This window comes from Nesoenas mayeri (assembly GCF_963082525.1).
Source record: "Nesoenas mayeri genome assembly, chromosome: 10".
In the NCBI taxonomy this organism is placed as follows: Eukaryota; Metazoa; Chordata; class Aves; order Columbiformes; family Columbidae; genus Nesoenas; species Nesoenas mayeri.
This window is the reverse complement of record NC_137560.1, coordinates 2,639,302-2,659,418: the sequence shown is the minus strand read 5'-3', so window position 1 is coordinate 2,659,418 and position 20,117 is coordinate 2,639,302. Positions and strand designations below refer to the sequence as shown.

At 43.2% G+C, this 20,117-nt stretch overlaps 1 protein-coding gene across 2 annotated transcripts in view; it reads left to right on the top strand.

Moving 5' to 3' along the window:
• VGLL4 (vestigial like family member 4) overlaps positions 1 to 20,117 on the top strand; it is an 89,523-nt gene that overhangs the window by 48,039 nt on the left and 21,367 nt on the right. For both annotated transcript variants that reach the window (XM_080350481.1, XM_080350480.1), the window contains one exon: positions 15,680 to 15,869. In XM_080350481.1, coding sequence (XP_080206607.1) covers positions 15,680 to 15,869 — 190 coding nt within the window. The remainder of the gene's footprint in view (positions 1 to 15,679; positions 15,870 to 20,117) is intronic.

The following is a 20,117-nucleotide window of genomic DNA, read 5'->3' as shown; positions in this document are numbered from 1 at the left end:
TTTAATGGTGAATTGAGTTTTCTTATTTGTAATGCAGTGTGAAATTTCTGGTCGAAGTCATGTAAATTAAGATGCACCTACAGAAAATTCCCCGTTTATAGAAAATTCTGTGGGATTTGCTTTATCAATATCTTTTGTCTTCAGGGAAAAACAAAAGAGCTCCAGCTTCACAGCTGGGCTTTTCTTACTCATTTCCTCTTAGCTGGAAGTTGGGAATAACCTTTTCAGTACTGACATCAAAATTCAGTTCATTTTCCTCACTCATCAAAGGCAGGATAGATGTAGGTCATACGTAAGCATTTTTTCCCTGAAGTTGTGTTGTTCTCCTCATCCTTGATGCTGGCTCAGCATTTGTACTGAGAACTCAAACAAGGAAATTGAAAAAAACCAAACAAATACAATAGTGGGTTATCCCACAACTTTTGGTAGATAAGATAGGCAGCATATTTTTTCTGAGATAAGAGGCAGTGAGGTTTGTAGCAGTAAGTTGAATTCTGTGCTAATGAGCAATTTGCTTAAAGGCTGTAACTTGTTACTCACAAGTCAAGTTTGTTACGGTGCCAGGTCTCTTTGGATATAAATCCAGGGATTTTTAGGAGACACTGAAAAACCTTAAATTGCTCTGGAGTTTGAACAATGCGCTGTATTGTATGGAGAACTGTGAGAGGAAAAAATAGAGCTCAAACAACAGTCTTCATTGTGGGGCATCTAAAATTATGAATGAAAAGTTCATCCATATGTATTGGGTTTGCCTTTTTAAAATATCTGCTTTACATGAAAATAGTTGTCTATTAATTTCTTCTTGAGGATTAATACAGATGGGCCTTTATATTTGATTTTGGCTGCATAGAGTGCAGAGCTTTAACATGCTGCATGCAGACGGTGTGCCAAGCAATTTAGCAAAGTTGTTTACACTGACAATAATCCAGCAGGACAGAGCCTATAATTTTTCACTGATAATAGCATGAGGTAGTGATGAATACAAGTTTCTGGAGGAGAGTTTACAAAAACGGTATTATACTTTTTCAGTGTTAAAGAATCATGAGTGTTTTTTGGTTTAATTTCCTTTTTGAAGCCAGCCAATTTTTTCCTCATCATCTCGTCTGTATCATCTCCCTGAGAATCACTTTACAAATGAGCGTGGAAGGATTGCTGTACACAGAGTTGTTGTTTCCCGTCCCGGTCAGTAAAAGCCGTGTATGTTAGAAAAAAGCTGGTGCGTGCTATAGGTACATGGTGCGTGCTATAGGTGGAGCTGGAGCGTGGCTGGTCTGTGAGCACCATGAGGGGCTGGAGCACAAGTGTGATGGAGCGGCTGAGGGACCTGGGGAGTTCAGCTGGAGAACAGGAGCTGAGGGGAGACCTTCTGATCTCTGAACTGCCTGAAAGGAGCTTGGAGCCGGGGGGGTCGGGCTCTGCTCCCCAGGAACAAGCGCCAGGAGCAGAGGAAACGGCCTCAAGTTGCCCAGGGGAGGTTGAGGTTGGATCTGGGAACAATTTCTTCCCCACAGGGCTGTGGGGCATTGGAACAGGCTGCCCAGGGCAATGCTGGAGTCACCAGCCCTGGAGGGGTTTAAAAGGTGCATAGATAAGGTTGTTAGGGCCAGGGTTAGGTTAGGTTATGGTTGGACTCGATGATCTTGAGGGTCTCTTCCAACCAAAATTATTCTGTGATTGTATGCCAAGACACTCAGTGCAGTAACATATAAGTCATGATGCACAGTTTTAATTTCCTGGAGGCAGATCTACTCTAGCAGCCTTTTTTTCTGGGGAAGCTGATGTTCTCATGCCCGTCCCCACAGGTGCATGGAGCTTGGGGTGTACAGGCACGTCTTCTGGGTCCTGGTGGGACAGAGAGAGCCCATGGGCCATCCAGCACAACAGACAGCTGAGCTCTTGATTAGGGTTATCTCTGTCAACTTGTGAACCTCATCTTACAGATGGCTGGAGTTGGAAGAGTTTTCTCATCAGTAGTAGTGTGGCGCTGCTTCTAAGGCGAGGAGAGCTGGGAGCGTTTGAGTTGTTAGGAAGGAGCTCCATGCAGCATTCTCTTGTAGCCTTGGTGAAGCTGAAGTGATGATGTTCAGGGACCACCACAGCGTTGGTGCCAGCCAAAGAAAAAGTCATCCAGAAACCTCAGTGAGGTGGTGAGGCTTCATCAAACGTCTTTAGGTATCTGGTTTTCATAGGAATCTAAGTGCTGATTAGCTTGGTTAAAAACTAATACAAGTGTAGGGGGTAAAAAAGTGTGAAATGGAGTTCAGAATGTTTTCCTAAAGGTAAACCTAAGTTTCATGGCACTGTTTGGTACCATGTTTTTTAAAAGTAACACCTTTTTTTCTTCAGTTTTTAAGTTGGTTGTTGTTAGCATTTAAAACAAGCACTTGTCAAACACAGTAACGCATGGTGCAGTCCAGCCTTCCCCGCCAAAAACGCTACCTGACACTTCATGCCTCGTCTTGGGTTTGTAGGAGAAGCTCGTCCATAACGTAGTGTATGTGGATGGAGTAGGTAATTTGGGGATGAAGTGGAATTTTATAGCCTTTTGTTGCAAGTATGCCTTTAGCAGCTAGGTGCAGCTTAGTTACTTTGAAAAAGATGTGGCTCCGTCTCTTTGTAATACACATTGTCTATCGTTGATTGTTCTAAGACTGGTTATTTTTTACTCCTCATCATTTTGGAGTGTTCCTTGTCCGCTGTGAGAGTCAGACACAGCAGTGTATAACTTTCCTCCTGTTCTTCCAAGCATGGCTGGCAGGTTCCAGGAAATATATTTGCTCTCCCAGGAAAAGTTTGGAACCAGTTGTGCTCAAAAAGCAGTAGTTTTCCTGGAAACCCATGTGACAGGCATGGAAACCACTCGACGTTACACCTCCCGGATTTGCAAGACTTAGTATTTATTCCTCAGCATGCAGAAATAGTTGTTTTGCCTTTAAAGATGGGTTATAGTTAGAAGCGAGATTCAGGAGAAGGGTAGGAATGGCACAGCTGTACAGGAATGGAAGCTGATATTGCAATGTTTCTTCTTATTATTTTTAACCAGAAATCCCAAAACAGCAGATTGTCGATAGCTCCTGTAGTCACCATTTCTGATGTTCCCAGCCCAGCAATCCTTTGCACAGTACGAGTGAAAACTGAAGCTGCTGAGGGGATCTTTTGGAATAGCTGTTGCCTTTTGAAGAATGACTGTATACTCATTTTACAGATGGCGTAAGTGCACGCTGGTGGCACTTCAGGGATGGTATTGTGACTTCCAGTTTTGTTACTTAATTGTTAATGTTTGGTATGTCTCACTTCCAGAAATAAATGTGGGTATTTGCAAAATTAGAAGGTTTTGTCACTTTCAGGGCGGAACCTTTCAGAAAATTATTGTTTCTTGGCTCCTGTTTACTAAATTGGAGTTGTTTTCTCTGTGTTACTTTGCTAATTGTAATTAAATGGCTGTATGAAGAAAATAAAAGTTGTCCAGTTAAAAAGAAACTATTTCTCTGAATGTAAATTGTCTAGGAGGGCCACTGAATGCCACGGAAGAGCTAGCCAAGGAAAATAAGGCTATTGAGTTGTTCTGTTTATATTCTTTGGAAAGCAATCTGTTCTAAAGCAGGAGCTCTACACAAAGTACTCTTAGCATATAGAAAAAAAAAGCTGACGTAACTATGGTACGTCCTTTGTGGTGGTTTTGTGCAGAACACATTAAATGAAGATGGGGTGAGGGAAGTGCTGTATGATTCATACAGAACAAGTTTGAACTCAGCCAGTTTCTTGGATTTAGTATAAATATTTATGGAATTGAAGGAGATTTTTTTTTAATGTGCTTCCCCGTGCTCTGGATCTTTTAGATGTCCTCTCAGACATCTGGAGTGGATCGCTGCTTGTGTAACCCCCACCCTGCAGTTCCTGCCGTGGCAGCACGGGAGCCGCGGTGCTCTGGTTGGCGCGGGTGGGGTCTCAGCGAGCCGGCCCGGGGACGCTGACGTGGGCGCTTTTCCTGCTGAATGCTCTGGAACCAGCGGCTCAGTTACAGTCCGGCACTGTGCTCCTGTCGTGCTGTAGGCATCACACCGAGCTGTTCACCAGAGGTGGCAGAAATAGCAACTCCCGCATTAGCAGTGATGTTTACAGATGCTTGACTAGTTTCTCGCTCTTAGAAAAAGCTTCCCTTATCAGTGGTTTATAATAAATGTGTCTAACTTAACTTCATTTTTTTCTGATGAGCTATCTTCCTTTAAAAATCCTTAAAACTCCTAATTTCTGTGGCTATAACTGCTCTGAGGTACACGATGCCTTCGCAGCACCTGGGGATGTACAAAGTTCATTGTAGTACAGTAAATGGAACACTACCATGTTTGGTTTCAGGTGTTTCTCAATGAGTCCATTTAGAAGCAAGTACGATAACAAGCATTTTAATACTCATTGCAATGTATTTGTGTGTGTATATATATATATACATATATATACATTTTTTAATCCACTCTGCACAATCCTAGTCCTCACAGAAGCCTATTTAATTCAACCTTCAGCTACCTCCAAGAAGTAAACAATGAACGCTATCCTTATTTACAGAGGGGAGAAATATCTGTAGTTGGTTACATTCACATTAGTCAGGGATAAAGCTGATGGTGACATTCAAAGTGCCTTGATTGTAATAATTCACCATAGCTGCAAAAGCTTACTGTGATCTGTTAGTAAACAAAGAGTGCTTTCACCTGTTCGAGATGTGCAAATAGAAATTGTAATTAGCTAAGCAGATAAAAGCCCTGATCTTTAAGACTTGGAGTGATGATACATAGATGCTTCAGTCCTGCTCAGCAGGCATGGGGGGGAAAGGAGCTTTTGGGCTGAAATCTCTTGTGCCTGCGGTTTATCAGCCCTTCCAAACTGGGTTGGCAAAATCTTTTGGTGGAAGAGGTTGGGTCTTGTTAGCTGGTCCAAGGGATGAGCTCTTACAGGAGCAGTGCGACGGAAGAACTGTAAGTTGACTTGTTTGAGCTGCGGGGCCTCTGCAGGGCTGCTCTTTTATGTTTGAGCCCTGTCGAGTTGCGTAAAGGAGCGTGCCCACTGGTGCTGATGGTTTGTTCTGTGCTCCCTTCAGCAGGTGAGTTGGGATGAGAAACTTCAGTCAAATAGCAGCCCAGCTGTGGTCACGCAATGCGGGGCTGGGCCACAGGCAAGCTCATCGCCCATTTCTGACCCAAAGCGGCGCTTCCAAAGCTTTCTAATCAAGGCAACCCTCAAAGTGGCTGTTTGCTCCTGTTAAAAAAGGTCACAGTGGTATTTGATAAAGTGCCCGCTTAATTATGGGGTGAAATGTCTTTATCGCGTGATGGAGGGTAGAGATCTGCAGAAGTGTTTGGGATGTATGTCATTCGGGTATAATGGGGAAGGGTTTAACAGATAATTGTCTGGGAAGTTATACCATAGTAATGGAGTGAGAGATTTAATTTCCGGATCCTGTGGAGCTTGTATCATGTGAGTGGTGGGGGACAGATACACAACTGACATTTTTTGTTACCTTTGCTTTATCAACCCCTCTGCTCCTCCTTGCCTTTTCTGTGGTGGTGGTGTTGGTTGTTTGCTTGTTTGTTTGTTTTCAGGAGTGAGTTATTTCTGCAACTTTGAAATAAACAAACAAGAAGCCTGGAGTTAAGTTAATCAAAAGGGAGATTCAGCTAAAGACTAGTAGGTATAGGGGGAGGAATACGAAGCCCTAATTAAAGGTCTTTGAAGCACAGTGTAGCTTTGGTACTGCTCACCTATTGCAATCCCATGACTGCCAAGATAACATAAAAAATACTAATTTCTGCTTGTTCCTTGCTTTTCCGAGAGTTCTGGAAAACCTGCCCTCAGTGCCCAGAGAAGTGTGAGAAAGGCTGTCGGGGCAGCGTGTGATCTGGTAGCAAACACAATCCCTCCCTCTGTCTTCCCTGCTGGAGCTTCTCCTTGGAGAGAACATTTATTTTAAGTGACCCTGCAACTTGGCCCCATAAACCACGCTCCTTCTTGTGAAATAAGCAGCCCAGCTCTGCTTCAGGCGCTCCCCGCTGTCCCCGAGCCCCATAGCGTCGTCTGCCCCACTATGATGCCCCTCTGGATCTGGCAGCCTCCGGCAGTCCCTGGAGCAGGGCTGGCTGCTGCAGTGGGGCGGTAGCAGCTTCGATTCAGATCTAGTATCTTCAGTCCTTTGGAGGAGGAATTAATAATGTTCTCTGGAACCACGTTTTTCACAGCTGAATCTTCAAGCGGAACAATGGTTTCCAAGCTCTTGTGCTCTGTGGTTACCTGATTTTTTTCTGTGGATCTCTTCATAGCAAGTTTTTGGTTTGTTTTTTTTTTTCCCCCACAGTAAAATTACTTAGTTGCATGTCATGAACCAAAGATTAAAAACTGCTATGTGAGAGGAACAAAATTAATTGTATTTTTTCCTCAGTGGTGGTATGTGCCTGTTTGTTTGTTTTGGAGACAATCCTTTCAGCAACAATGGTAATACTTTTGATTTTTTTTTAATGTTTCTTTATACCAGCACCTGTAACCCTGGAGAAATCATACAGCATCCTCTCCATCTTATGAAGCACGCTGTTCTCTGGGCTCTTCTAGAAGGTGTAGCTGTTGCAAGGTTTTGGTTATTAAAACACTGCTGAGGAGGACTGCTGGGTTCTCGCAATGATACCAGGCCAGTGGGTTGAAGGATCTAAATTATCCAGCCTCGCAGTGCTGCTGATGAGCTCAAATCCCTTCTCTTGTGGCTGGCTCATATCTCAGCCCACTGCCAGCAGTTACAGTAAAACCCTGCCCAGAAGGACTTGGCAGCTGACACGTCCTCCTAATTTTCAATGTAAATAGCATGATTAAAAGACTGTCTTGTTTTCATCTCAATGGCTCGTGTCGTTTCTGCTGGATTCAGTGCTGGGCCGCCCTGCGCAGTTGTCATTGCTCTCTTGCTTTCCCACTGGAGAAGGGATTTTGGAGCCCCTTTTGAAGGACAAAGAGATTTTGTTCTTCACAATGGATTCTTTGTGGGAGATGGGTTGGAATTGTTCTGACGCTCTGTGGGTTTAAGTCTTCGCTGTTCTGTCCAGCTCGGTTGAAGAGGCTCAGTGTTCCTTAAATACATGAGTCCCTTCCAGACAGGCTGCTATCAGGTACCAGAAAACCGAAACTGAAATGGAAGCTTTTCTGTGTTCATTAGGCCCAGTGTAATCTGGGTTTAGGAAGAGATGGTGGTGTTGGTGAGCGGGGAGCAGCTGCTGGTCGTGTCCGTGCGCACGGGTGGTCACGGCTGTGCTCCTGCCTGCCTCCTGCCCTCTGTGCTTGTATTTGCTTTTGTGTTTGTATTTTAAAAATAACAGCATTTGTATCCACTCTTGAGGGCCTTCTACTGTCCAGGTAGGAAATCTGGGGAAAAAGAAAATGGAAATAAAAGAAACATTGCTTGAAAGTGCAGTATTGGCTCTTTTGGACAGCTCATTTTTATTGGTGCTGTGAATTTTTCCACATGTAGCAAAGGAGAACAATGTGAGAAAAGGTGTTCAGAGCATGTTTATAGTAAACAACAGAAAACCTTGCAGTGTATCTAAAAACAGACTCTAGTTTAAGTAAGTGGAATATAGTGGGGGTTTTCTGTTGTTTTTTTTTTTGTTTTTTTTTTTTTTTTTTACCTTTGCGTAGCACCTTTTGTTTCAACTTATGAAAGAAACAGTGCACAGTTTGGATTTAATTTCAGTATGAACCCATTACAAGTAGGCATCTCAAATTTTTTTTGTAAGCACGGTGCCGTAGAACATGCTGGCTGCTGGCATCCACAAGGGCATTGGTTACGCGGCGCAGTGGTCTAGAGTGTGATTGGTGTCGCAGGATCGTATCCATGAAATCTCAGCCACTGGAGCAGAGGGTGCTGTTCCAGACCTCAGTGCTTGCGCTGCTGCTCACCAACAGAAACAGTAAAATAACCAACCAAGTGGAAAAACCCAACCAAAAAACAGAACCAGAGGGAGGGTCGCAAATGTCTTTGTCTACTTAGGAGGAATTATTCAAATTGGAGCTTTCACAAGTTGAATTTCCTATTTGTCTCCCTTTGCCTTTGTGTGAAAATACAGTCACAAGGTATTATTTAGTATGTTGAAATGCCCAATCTAACAATTTCTCTGTTGTGACCTTGCTGTGGTTTCTGTCCCGTCTTCCATCAGGGCAGTTTTCCTCTTTGGTGTCACACAGCCAGTCATTCCACTGGGTGGCAAATGCAAGAACAGCTGGATCTGGAAACCACCGTCTCTTTGGAGAGCAGCGTCTTCAACGTATTAACCTACAGTTATACTTCATTCATTTTTTTTGGTAATTGATAGTGTTTTTACATTTCTAATAAAATCACATTACCACACTGATAAAAGTAAATCTTTTAATCTGTCAACTTTTCAGATGTACTTATCAGAAATGTGACAGAATGCTGTATATTAAAGCTTTGCAAATAAACTAAAGGAAGCAGAGTTCTGATGATATCATTATTATTTAAACTTTGCATGGTGGTAGTTTTAATTACATATTCTGGAGTTAACTGCTATATTAGGAGGTGCTGTAACCTGCTTGGTCTTTGTCTCCTGTTTTCTCAAGCGTGTGTGCCCCATGAGCATTCATGGGTGAAATGAGTGTCTCACAGACCCTCACCTGGGACCTTCAGAGATTGCAGCTGCACAGAGGAGCAAACATTCCTACCATGTTTCAGTATTGGTGTATGTGGAGTGTGGTACTCACAGTGCAGTATGTTTCGCCAGGGAGTTAAATGGATCATGTATCTCTTGCTGACCAGTAAATACTAAAGTAATGTTTTCTAAGCCTATACAAGAACGTGAATTTTACTGTCTTCTGCTCAAAACGTAAATGATGCGTCTCCCTTTGCCTTTCCTTTCCGCTCCCTGTTGGGATGCTGTTGCCGGGCCGTGCTGTTGTGCACCAAACACAAGTGACGTGCAGCTGTCTGTATGGGATGTGCACTGAGGCTGAGGAGTCAGCAGAGTATCATTGTTGGTTTTGAAGTGTCTAACGCGGGGCTGCCTGTGCACTTCTGGCAGTTTCCTTTATGTACCAGTATATTGACTGTTGTGGCTTTCACCTGAAAGCTTTGCCTTTCTTTGTGGGAGCCTCTCCAGTGTGTCAAGCCAATGTACAACGATCACTTGTCTTCATTTTTAGTCCCTCTTGGTTGACTTCAAGCGTTGGAGACAAGTTTTCCCTGGGAGAGCCGGCGAAGAGGCTGAGAAAGGAGTGTTCTTCGGGAGCAGCAAAAATCCCGTCGCAGTCTTGGACTCAGGGAAATCCTTTTTGGACATGGATGTTAACAAGGACGATTTTTTAGACTTTCAGCCCAGAAGGGTGCCGCAAGAGTTAGCGAAGTGGCACGTTACCTTAAAGGGGGATCTGCAAATCTATGAAGTAGTCTCAGGCTCTGCAGTTAGACCTAAGCTTGAGTTCAGTGCTGGGCTGGAACTGAACGCAGCCCCACAGTCACCACTGTTGAGGTGCAAAAACTGAAATTTGTCAGGAAATATTAGCAGACCGGAGCACTACAGTTTATTCCATCCTGCTTTCTTTGTGCTGTATCAGCTGCTCTTCTTTCCATGCCATCAGTTTCTTGCCTACTTACCAATATCCTTTTTAAAGTTTGGGTTTTTTTACTCAACACCAAAACTGTGTTTAAAGGAGACTCGTTCAATTGGTACCTGGTTGGCAGAGTGAAGAGAATTTATTTCAATCCTAGTTTACATGGGTCGCAGGGACTTTTTACTTCCTTTCGTGAAGTGGCTTGTAGGACCAAAACAGTTATCCATGCAAGTCAGTTTATGTGGACAGAATATGCATGCGCTGTTTTGTACAGCTGTGCTTTTGCAATAAAATAAGAGAGAGAATATAAAATAACGATGTCAGTTTTTCGCAGTCCATTTGAAGGAGCAAACCCAGTCTCAGTTAGGTGTGGGGAGGCACTTTTCCTGATGCAATTTTTTGGAATATAATACAGCATTTTCAAGAGCTGTTAGGTTGAAATCTACTTTAGTGTGTGCCGCTCAGCTCTGGTGGTTTTTGGAGGGCTCCTCCAGTGCGCACGCCTGCACTCTGCGCCCAGCTGCTGCGCCTCGTTCTTTGTGCCGTCGTTTGGCCGGAAGAAGAGGAAAGAAGTGAGGGGAGGTGACGGAACACGGAGGTCACCGTTTTCTGTTCCTGCTCGCGGTGTCAAGCGTAATATGTCTCCCATTGGCAGGCATGGTCAGATGGAGGAGCCAGAACAGAATAGTCGATTTAATCACTGTATTTTGGTTTTGGCCATGGGTTTTCTGGCATCCATATCTCTGCACAGTGGTAGCCAGACCTTGGTTCCAGGAGTAAGTGCTTTTCATATGTTTTGTAAGCGGATGAGCACAGCTTCTGCCAGTTTTTCTGTACATGTGTATGTGGCTTTTTGGTTTCTACTAAATTAGCTTTTTGTCATATTACACGAAAGTCAGTAAAATATGTGTCAGATAAATGAATCAGTGAGTTGGCTGCTGAAATCTATCAATTATACTCAAAAATATTTCCAAGATCTCATTTCATAGCAGCATTTTATGATTAGGCTGTTCTCATTTATCCTTAGTTTTTTGTTTTTCCTGCAGTGTGCTGTTTCATTATGCTCTCCAGGTAGGCCTGGTTTATATACTGCAAAGGAAATACAGACTACTGGGACTGTTCACAGTGGTTGGCAGACTTCTTCCCAGGATTAAATCTTAAATAAGCTCAGTTTAAATCATCTTTTATAGAAACTGGAATTCGGAAATAAAGCGGTGGTGCAAAATTATGTTTTTACATAAGGGGTTTTTTTTGTTTGTTTGAGTGGGGGTTACAGAACTACTAAGCAATTACATAAATAAATATACTTTGTGACTGCTGCTTAAAATATTTTTTCCATGAACTGAAGATTTGGTACTCAGGAGTCTGAACGGATTAATTAATTTCATTTGGTCAAGCATGTGAAGCAAATCTGCCATAAATTACATACTTTTGTCTGTAGTCTAACTATTTCGCAGAGATTTAATTTCTGGGGAATGTCACAATTTTAAGGATATCCATCCTCCTGCAGTGTATAATGTGCTGTGCAGTAATACCCAGACCAGGCAGCTGGCAACATCTGCAGATCAGTTCTGCAGTACTGTATGGTGATTCTGCTGGTCTAATAACTTGTTTTGATGACTTGTTGAATTGAGTAATTTGCGGCAACTTCCCTACTTGGTATTTAATATCTCAGATCCTGTGATTTTTGTTCATGAATTGGAATTTTTATGCCATTTATCCCAATTTATGTTGGCACAGACTGACTTCTGGGATTGAGATAGTGGAAGAAAATGTACAATATTTTACAAAATCGTTCCAACCTACTTGTGATTTACTCTCGTGATTGTTACAATATATGAGAAGGAAATAAATGCTTCATATGTCATGAGGGCTGAGTTTTGATCTTGGATCAGGAGAGAGAACTGCTCTTGAAGATCTTCATATATGGGTGATTCCTGGGAACATCTGGCCCTAAGAACACGAGGCAACTCCTCCTACTAATGAGAGTTTCTCTGCATGGAGGTATTATTCGCAAAGGTAATTAAAGGTGTAATGCACAGTAATTAAAGTCCGGTAAACTCTTATGCCCATGACTTAATTAATTGAGTGGCCTGAGGTCACAGTAATTCAACCTTAAAGGTAAGGGCCCCGTTGACAGAAACTACAAGTGATGATTTTTTTTTAATTGTTTTTTGAAGTCAATAAACATGTCAGGAATTTACTCTCATGGAGAATCCTTTTGTCAGATGCAGAATGGAAGAGTAAAACGGGCAAGGGCAGTGCTGGAATTTTCTTTCAAGGTGTTTTATTTTAGTCTGTCTCAAGGCCTGTATCATGTCATTCTGCAGTTGGAAAGACAAAGCCTTTCATTTCTGGGTTTGTAACGAATGCTCAGATTTTGTGCATTAGTGGCAGCCAGCGGGAGGGAGGAAACGCGGAGGGAGGAGGGTCGGCACGCAGCGTGGCGCAGCCGCCCGGGGGTGCTGGGCAGGGAGGAAGGAAGCGAGCTGCCAAAACACTGTGTATTTGTTTTTCCAGTCTTTGGTTCTCAGACCTGGAGTTCTCAGACCTACTTGAAGACTTCTCTGGTGTCTTGCTATCAAACGCACCCTTGTAAAAACACAGCTTCTGCTGTTGTGCTGTTTGTGCTTCACGGACATTTTGGTGGGGATGCGGATTCTGCTGATGGGGCTGCCAGAGAAGCACAAACAGGGTTAAAGATCCACTGTTCACAGAGAGCTGTCCTGGTGGGGTACCTGGCTGGAAAGAGCCATGCTGGCTTTACAGACATTTAATTTGCATGTGTTAATTTGAATCACTTTCAGTTTAAGCTCGTAAGTGGTTAAGATAAAGAATATTCTCGCTGACTGCACAGACTGCAGAACTGCTCTATAGGCAGACGCTACGTCACGTTGTTATCACTCTCTAGCTTGTCTGTGCTTTATCACGTTGCTGAACAGTTTTAATAATAAGGAAAAAAAGGCAACTACTAAGTTGAACTATCAGAAAACAGATCTGGAGTGCCTTACCCCAGCTGCTTGCTGGAACAAAGAGCTGCATTATGAGCGGCACAATAAATGTGTTTGCTATCTCTGCTCTCAGTGATGGCGCAGACACAAGCCGTCACAGTAATGGATTTTGAGGGCTGGAGTTTGGACTGGGGGAATTTTCTGAAGCCCAGTTGTTGTATCGGCGCTGCCTCGCCAGCTGTGATGCGAGTCTGGTTGCCATGGAGCGCGGGCGGGCGGGGAGACAAATCTAGGCAGTCAAACAGCATTTGTGTGGGAGACTGCTGTGGTTTCTCCCTCACTGGTTAAATTCACGTTCAGTAAGAAGGAAAGTGGTGGGGGAAAAAGTCCCTTTTTTATTTAAATAAAATACAGTCTTATCCCAAATCAAATTGCAGGCCACAAGATAACTCCTGGTGCAGTACAGATATAGTACATGAATATGCAATTCATCCCTGTAAACAGTGTAGGGTAACTTGTGATCTTACCCAGTTATCTGGACTTCTTTGTCTGGTACCTGTGTCTGGCAAGGTGCTGAGCACCAGCCACTCGTGTCCCCTCCTGAGCTGCTTGGTGGCCTCCTTGAAGTCCTGTTGGTTTGACTAACTTTGGCCAAGGTGCCCTGTGGTGCTGCAGATCCACGGGACGGTTCTGGGATGTTTATCTGGAGGCCCTAGTGTCTCCTGCATAATTACCACAGAATTAGGAAAATGCATTACCCAATTTGACAGGCTTTAATCAGGAGCCATTCCTTTCTTTGATGAATTGTTTTAAAATGGGTTTCTTTAATTCCAACGTAAAATAGCAATACCATTTCTACCAGATTTTGCACTCAATCAGGATATTAATATACAAACACTGTTGTTACCTTACGTGTAATAAGATGAATCACAGAATGTAGGGATTGGAAGGGACCACGAAAGATCATCCAGTCCAGTCCCCCACTGAGGTAATTGCAGCGTATCAAGTTCCCAGCTGCTGTTTGGGAAAAAGTTTCTAACTTACTAAATTGGACAATGTCTAGAGATGTTGTGTTTTGCGAACACCAGCGTTAGCTTTACGTGGATGTTTGAACTGCCCGCGTTCCTGTCATTAGCTCTCAGGAGTCAGCAGGAGTGTGGGGCCTACACGGAGTTCATAATTCCTGCAGTGGAGTTTCGTGTCTGAGTCTCCAGAGGTGATCTGAGATCCTGCAGAGGAGAGGGATTGCACAGCAGGGGTGGAAGTAGTGCAGACCTTGGTTGGTGGAAGTTTTGTCTTTTGACATTGCTATTAGCTTATTTTTTTTCAAAGATAGAAGTGAGGGAGATTCCTCAGTGAGAGAAGCTGGTATGATGTGGTTCACTTCTAAAGTTTAGAATATGAACATCATGTAGGTGGAGGTTTCAACGGGCAGAATATAAAGGCTTAAGGAAAAATGCAGAAACTTGACTAATAGGAAGATGATTTCTTATGGGAGATCTTTTTGTTAAAAGCTTGTGTTGTGCAGGGCTTCCCAATGAGCGGGGCGGTTGTTTCCAGCAGGAGGGTCTCAGTGTCTGTCTCGGGGCATGTGCAGTACAGCACAGTTTTTACTGTTTAGAGCTGAGATGGAAAGTTCCTATTTAGATTCAGTGCCAGAGTCTTTAATAGAAATCATGACTTGTGGTATATTCTACTAGTTTATATTATGCTGACTAAATTGGCAAAATGCTTGTTTTTACTGGTAAACATTCAGGAGGTTTTCTCCTCACTCGTTCTTTTCCCAACAAAATAGCAGTTGTTGTGTGTGGAATTAGGGCAGCATTTTATAAATCATCTGCCTTGGTGATGATGTGAAAATGCGTGGTGGTGCACAAAGGTTTCCATTGTCAGGTACCTCAGGACTGGACATGGAGTTAACTTTATCCTAATTTTAGTTCTGGAAATTATGGCCATGTAGAAAACAAAATGCTTCTGGCAGTGTAGGAAAAGTACAAATTTTAAACTCTAGCAAAAGCGGCTATTTCAGGGCTATTACCAGAATAGGTAACCCTGGTTAATTTAGCTCCTTCCTCTCCAAGCCCCTTATGAATCCCCAAAAGCGTTTTTTGACATCTTTAAATCCCTGTGAGGTCTAAATATAACATGACCTGTGGCTGGAAGGATGTGAGTTCCAGTGAAGTCCGTAAGGGCTAGTGAAATGCAGCACTGTGCTCTGGGCTATACATTGAGTGAGACGTTTAATTGAAATGGGAAAAGTACTGTGGTCAGACTTTAGCGTGTGCTTAGTAACAATTCGTGAATGTGTTTATGTGCAAGCTAATTGTATCGTTCCTGGAATTATTTATACACAGCTCCCACCTGCTGTGACTGGCATTTTCTGATAAGTTTTAGATCATGTAAAGTGTATAATCTACTCAGTACTCTACCACCAGTCCACCTAATTGAAAATTAACATTCTTAAAATTGAAATTTTGCGATTCTTGCGCTGAAGAATCGTGCTATTTAGTTCATTGCTCCAAACATAGTTTAAAACTACAGAGAAGGACATTTAAGGACAAACCTAAAACGTGCATCAGCAAGTTCCAGGTTTTTCCCTAATTTTTACCTTGCATAGTTATACACCAGACAAGCTTGTTTTGGATAGCTTTTTATAACAGGAATAATTTGAGAATTTGAACATTTATTCAGCTTTAGATCTTGAATGTTTGGCATAGATGTGAACTGCAGCCCTGGAATTTATAACCACAACCATAAGAAAGAGGAACAAAGCATATTTCATTGCAAATAGTCATGCTCTGCAGAATGAGGTAATGAGAGCTCAGCGCTGGGATGGCAGCTCATGAGAAGGAATGCTTCTGAATAAAAATGCTGTTGGAAAGATGCATGAGCTCAGCCACTCAGATCATCTGCGGCGGGTTGACCCCTCTCGAATTACCTTTTTTCAACTGTTTATTTCAGCACAAAGCACTGAAGTATGGTTTATGCTGCCTTATTTATCTTACAGCCGTGTTGAATGTGCCTGTGAAGACCTGACATCTGTTGGGAAGTTTCTCTGCAGGAAGGTTGCTGCATCGTGCTGGTGATTTACCCTCCTGGCCCCACCGTGTTCATTCTCGCTTGTGCTTTTCCCGCAGGTGAAGCGGCTCTGAGGGGGGAGCCCCGAATGCAGCCCCTGCCCGTATCCCCGGCCCTGCCCAACCACCGCACCGGCCCCCCGCCCATCAGCCCCAGCAAGAGGAAGATCAGCATGGACCAGGGGGACGAGGAGCTTGACTGCGAGAACGACCACGTGTCCAAAATGAGTCGAATGTTCAACCCGCACCTGTAAGTGCCTCGCTTTCGTTACCTCTGGTTCATAGAGTTTGGTGCTGTCCTCTTAATCTCTGTGTGCGCTAAAGTCATTCTGTGCCTAGAACTTGGTGCTAGTTTTCTCCTTTGTTCCACTTTGTATGGAGGATCTGCACAAAGGCTGGTGTGATTAGATGGGTGACTTCTGGTTTTCTTTTGTTTTCATACCGCATGAAGTAACAGGAATTAGCTCAGCTTAACTATTTATAGTAAAGCATACGTATTCACCTTGCAATGTCTGAAGTATTGTTCGTTTGTTCTGTGTAATCCGCTCCTTTTGCTTCCCCTGGACAGGGCTGGTGGGGGTGGGGCAGCAGCAGGAGGAGGATCAGAGTGCTTTGCATTTTTCTGAGGCTGGGAGGTTGCGAGCCAGCTGCTCCCCAGCCTGCCTTGACAACTGGGCAAGCCGCAGTTGTTGCTAAACATGACTTAAAGGATTGCAGCACGGCTCTGACAGTCAGATGTGGAATTTTTCATGCAGGTAAGGCGTTGATGAGTTAGGTGCATGTGTTGGGTAAGCAGCAGATGCCATTCTGGCTGTGTGCTCGTTCGCGGGAGCGCAGGCCCGCGGGATTCCTGGCGTTCCGAGCGGAGGGCGGATGAGCACGGGGCCGTGGCTGTGCCGCTGCTCCCCCGGCCCCGCATTCCCCGCGTGCCGCGCTGCTCCGCGGGCACGGCACGCGGACACAGCTATTCACCCTCCAATAAATCACCGCAGCGTTAGTCAGACGCTGGGCCTGCAGTCTGCAGTCTTGGAATTTGTTACAAATCAGGAATCCGGCGCTGGAGCAATGCGAAACAGTGCAAGCTCACAAGCAGAGAGAGGCTTCTTGTTTACAACATACCGTGTGCTTTCTCCCGAAAACTTAACTATTTATGGCCTTGCCTTGGAGCTGAGAATGCTGGTACTGGAAAGAACCACATGGTGTATTTCCATGGCACACATGCTTGACACAACTGAATAAATTTATGGCATTTTTGAATTATTGTGTAACTTTGTGGGAAAAAGTGTGATTTTCTTTTTCTTTTTTAAACTCATTTGCTAGTAATGAAATAAAACACAGCTGGCAGTTACGGACATTATAGCACTTTATACAGTGAGAGGCCATAAAAGTAATGAAGTCTGAACCAACAGACTCGTGTGCAACCAGGGTTCAAAGCTAAAAGCTACAAGTAGTTATTCCATCTGATTCCTTAGAAATCTTTTAAAGCTATCTGATCTTTTCCTGTATGGTACATTTTTACTCAATTGATTCTTGAAGTATGCATCTTGTGATAAAAAGCACTGGTTTTCTACCTAGTGTCCATGTGATGGGACTTGATCTATTTCAATTAAACCATCTACTGCAGATGGATCATAATCTAAAATAGCATACACGAGGCCATCTTTCTTTCCACTTCATTTTATAAGTTTAATCTGGCCATATGAAAATATGCTTTCAAGTGAATATTACAAAACTCAGACTTTTGTGAAATATCTGAAATAGCTGAATATCCAGATATTTCAGAAATATCAAAAAAGTTCCCCAATGTTCTCTGAATTTTATTCCCATTGCACTGCCACCGCCACTAAGGAAGTTGTTTTTTCAAATGTTTTTTTCATATTTTCCATCTTTTTGGGATTATGATGTTCTGGTTTAACAATAGAAATGGATTAGTCAAACTTGGTGGAACTGTCCTCAAAATTTTCTTTTGGGGATGGGAAGTATGTTGTAGAAACTTGACTTGTTCACACTAAAGACAGTAGATTTGGGGAAAAGAAAACTTTATGGATCACAAGAATGCAGTCGCATTGTAGCGAGTTGGAGGTTCTAGAGGTGTTAATTTGACAGCATTCAGTTTAGAAAAGCAGATCCATCAGAGGTGCAGAGACTAGATGGCATGATATCTTTGGTGGTGGCAAAGACATTTTGGTGCTTTGGACTATAAAGTCTGTGTATTTTGACAAAGTCCCCTGAAAGCACAGGACGCAAGAGTTGACAATCCAAGGAGTGCTCCTGGGCACAGCCGCTCCCAGCTGTGTTCAGGGTACAGCCTGCACACCTCTGCCACGGAGCGCTGTTTACATCCATAGCACTCTGCCCAAATGTCTGCAGTTACTCTAAGTGTCCAGATGGGCAGATCTTTTTGATTTGGGGGTCGGTGCTTGAAGACAAGAAGTCCTTACGGCCACAAGCAGCTCTTGTTCAGACACTCGGGTCTTTGTGATTGTGTTGGTGGAACTGGGAAGCAGTTGTGTGTTCATCCTCTCGACACCGGCATATCACGGTTGGAAGTGTAATTAAGTAGGACAAGAATTGTGTGCTGTGGTTCATTATAAATGTTAGAACTCTTTTGTGGCAACTTGGTGTTAACTCTTGGGTACCAGCTCTCTGGCATTTCAGTCACTGTGGTTCAGTGGGAATGTATCTGTTTAAATGCTTTGGATATTTTATCAGAAATCCAGCGATGCCAGCCTTTGCAGCTGAAATTCAGTGCTTTGAGATGTTCCCTGCTCTGGTGTAACTCCCTTCATTGATTGGGTTCTTTGAGCTGTGCTCAGGTATATTTGCTTTTGTCATGGGAAAACACAACTACTGGTGCAGAGTGAATGCAATGCCCTGGCAATCCTGTGTTTCTAAAATATGTAATAGCTTCCTGTGCAAAACACAAGTTATAGAAGGCTCTGTTTTTCAGGGGAGGTAACTCTAAGCTTTAGGATAATAAAATATACGTGAGAATTTAAGGATTAGTTTTTAAAAATCAGCATGTGAACCTGCTAACCTTGCTGACGGCAGCACTGGACTGTATTTATACAGCTTCTGTGGTTTTGTGGACATAGAGATTACACCCATAAACTTCTCACTTGGGAAAAACTAATATTTCCACCCCAAATTAAAGCTGTGGCATTGTAATATGAAATTTTTTTATTTGTATTTCACACTTTCTTCTAGATCCCTCAAATGTTTTGCTTAAAATGCATTTGCTGAAGCAGACTTTTGCTTGAAGTAAAACGTGCCTTTTGTAGCATACTGTATTTTCTGGTGCTCTATAAAGGAGGGACGAGCCTATTTTAAGCCTCAAGTTGGAACATGCCTTTGTTTTCCTATGACTTCACCGAATTCACCTTGCTTTGCAGAATAGTCATTTATGTAAGAATTACAAGCACTTTAAGTATGGGTAAAGTGGCAGGAGAGCTACGCCAGGCTTTCTTAGGAAATGCAAGGTGTATTTAGCGTTTTGTGGCAACCCCTGTGTAAAGTGACCTCTTTCTGGGCGCTGTGCTGTAGGGGGTGCGGATGCGGCATGTTGTACCTTTAAGCGGAGGTCCGGGCTGACCTGTGTTCTGTGGGGCTCTTGTTTGTCAGGCTGGAGGCATTTTCTCATTTTCACAGTTGAGCTGGAAACAAAGGGCCCGTTCTCCTGGCAGCAGCTCTGGAGCTGAGAGCAGCCCCCGGCAGCCACCTCCTACCAAACCAACCACTAAAACAGAACAAACCCCTTTTTTAATAATAATAAATGACATTGAGCTGTTTTGGGTCTGCTGATTTTTGGTAGGAACTAGCACATATGCAACTGAACTGCTTTTGGGCAAGGGCAGTTATGGATAACAGTAGTCGTAGTGGAGCAATTTTCAAAAAGGTTTGTACACTAGCAAGGTGGGGTCAAATCACTGTATTGAAGTTAAAAGTGAATTGATGTCACTGATGTGTTCACAAGGATTCAGATTTTGTGTTACTGCTAAAAGTTACACGTGAAACTGGCCATTTGAATTTGTATTGGAAGGGACTGTTATTTTTGTTCGCTTGTCGAGTGCATCAGCCAGAAAGTTTGCATTTTTGGTGTGGGACAGGCAGGCTTGGGAATGGAATATTTTCCCCTCAATCTCTTTGTCACAGTTCCCATTTTGTTTGGTGGCATTAGGATCACAATGACAATTTCTGCATGAAAACCATCTTAGGGCAAATGTTTGCAGCTGTTAAGTAGATGTCTGAGGAATAATAATTTCTCAATTTGTGTGATACACTCTTTGGCTTTTCCTTGTAATAAAATAAAGGTCTGTGCATGAATTTCATGTGTATTCTGTAAGATGTTACTTAGTTTTGGACATAACCATACAGACCTGGACACTTCTGGTGCAGATTCTAGGTTGTCTCTTCACTTCTCTTGCAGTGAAGAATCATAGCAAACCTGACCCATAAAGCCAGGCTGGATTCCTGGAGTTTGGAAGGGGCCAAATACTAT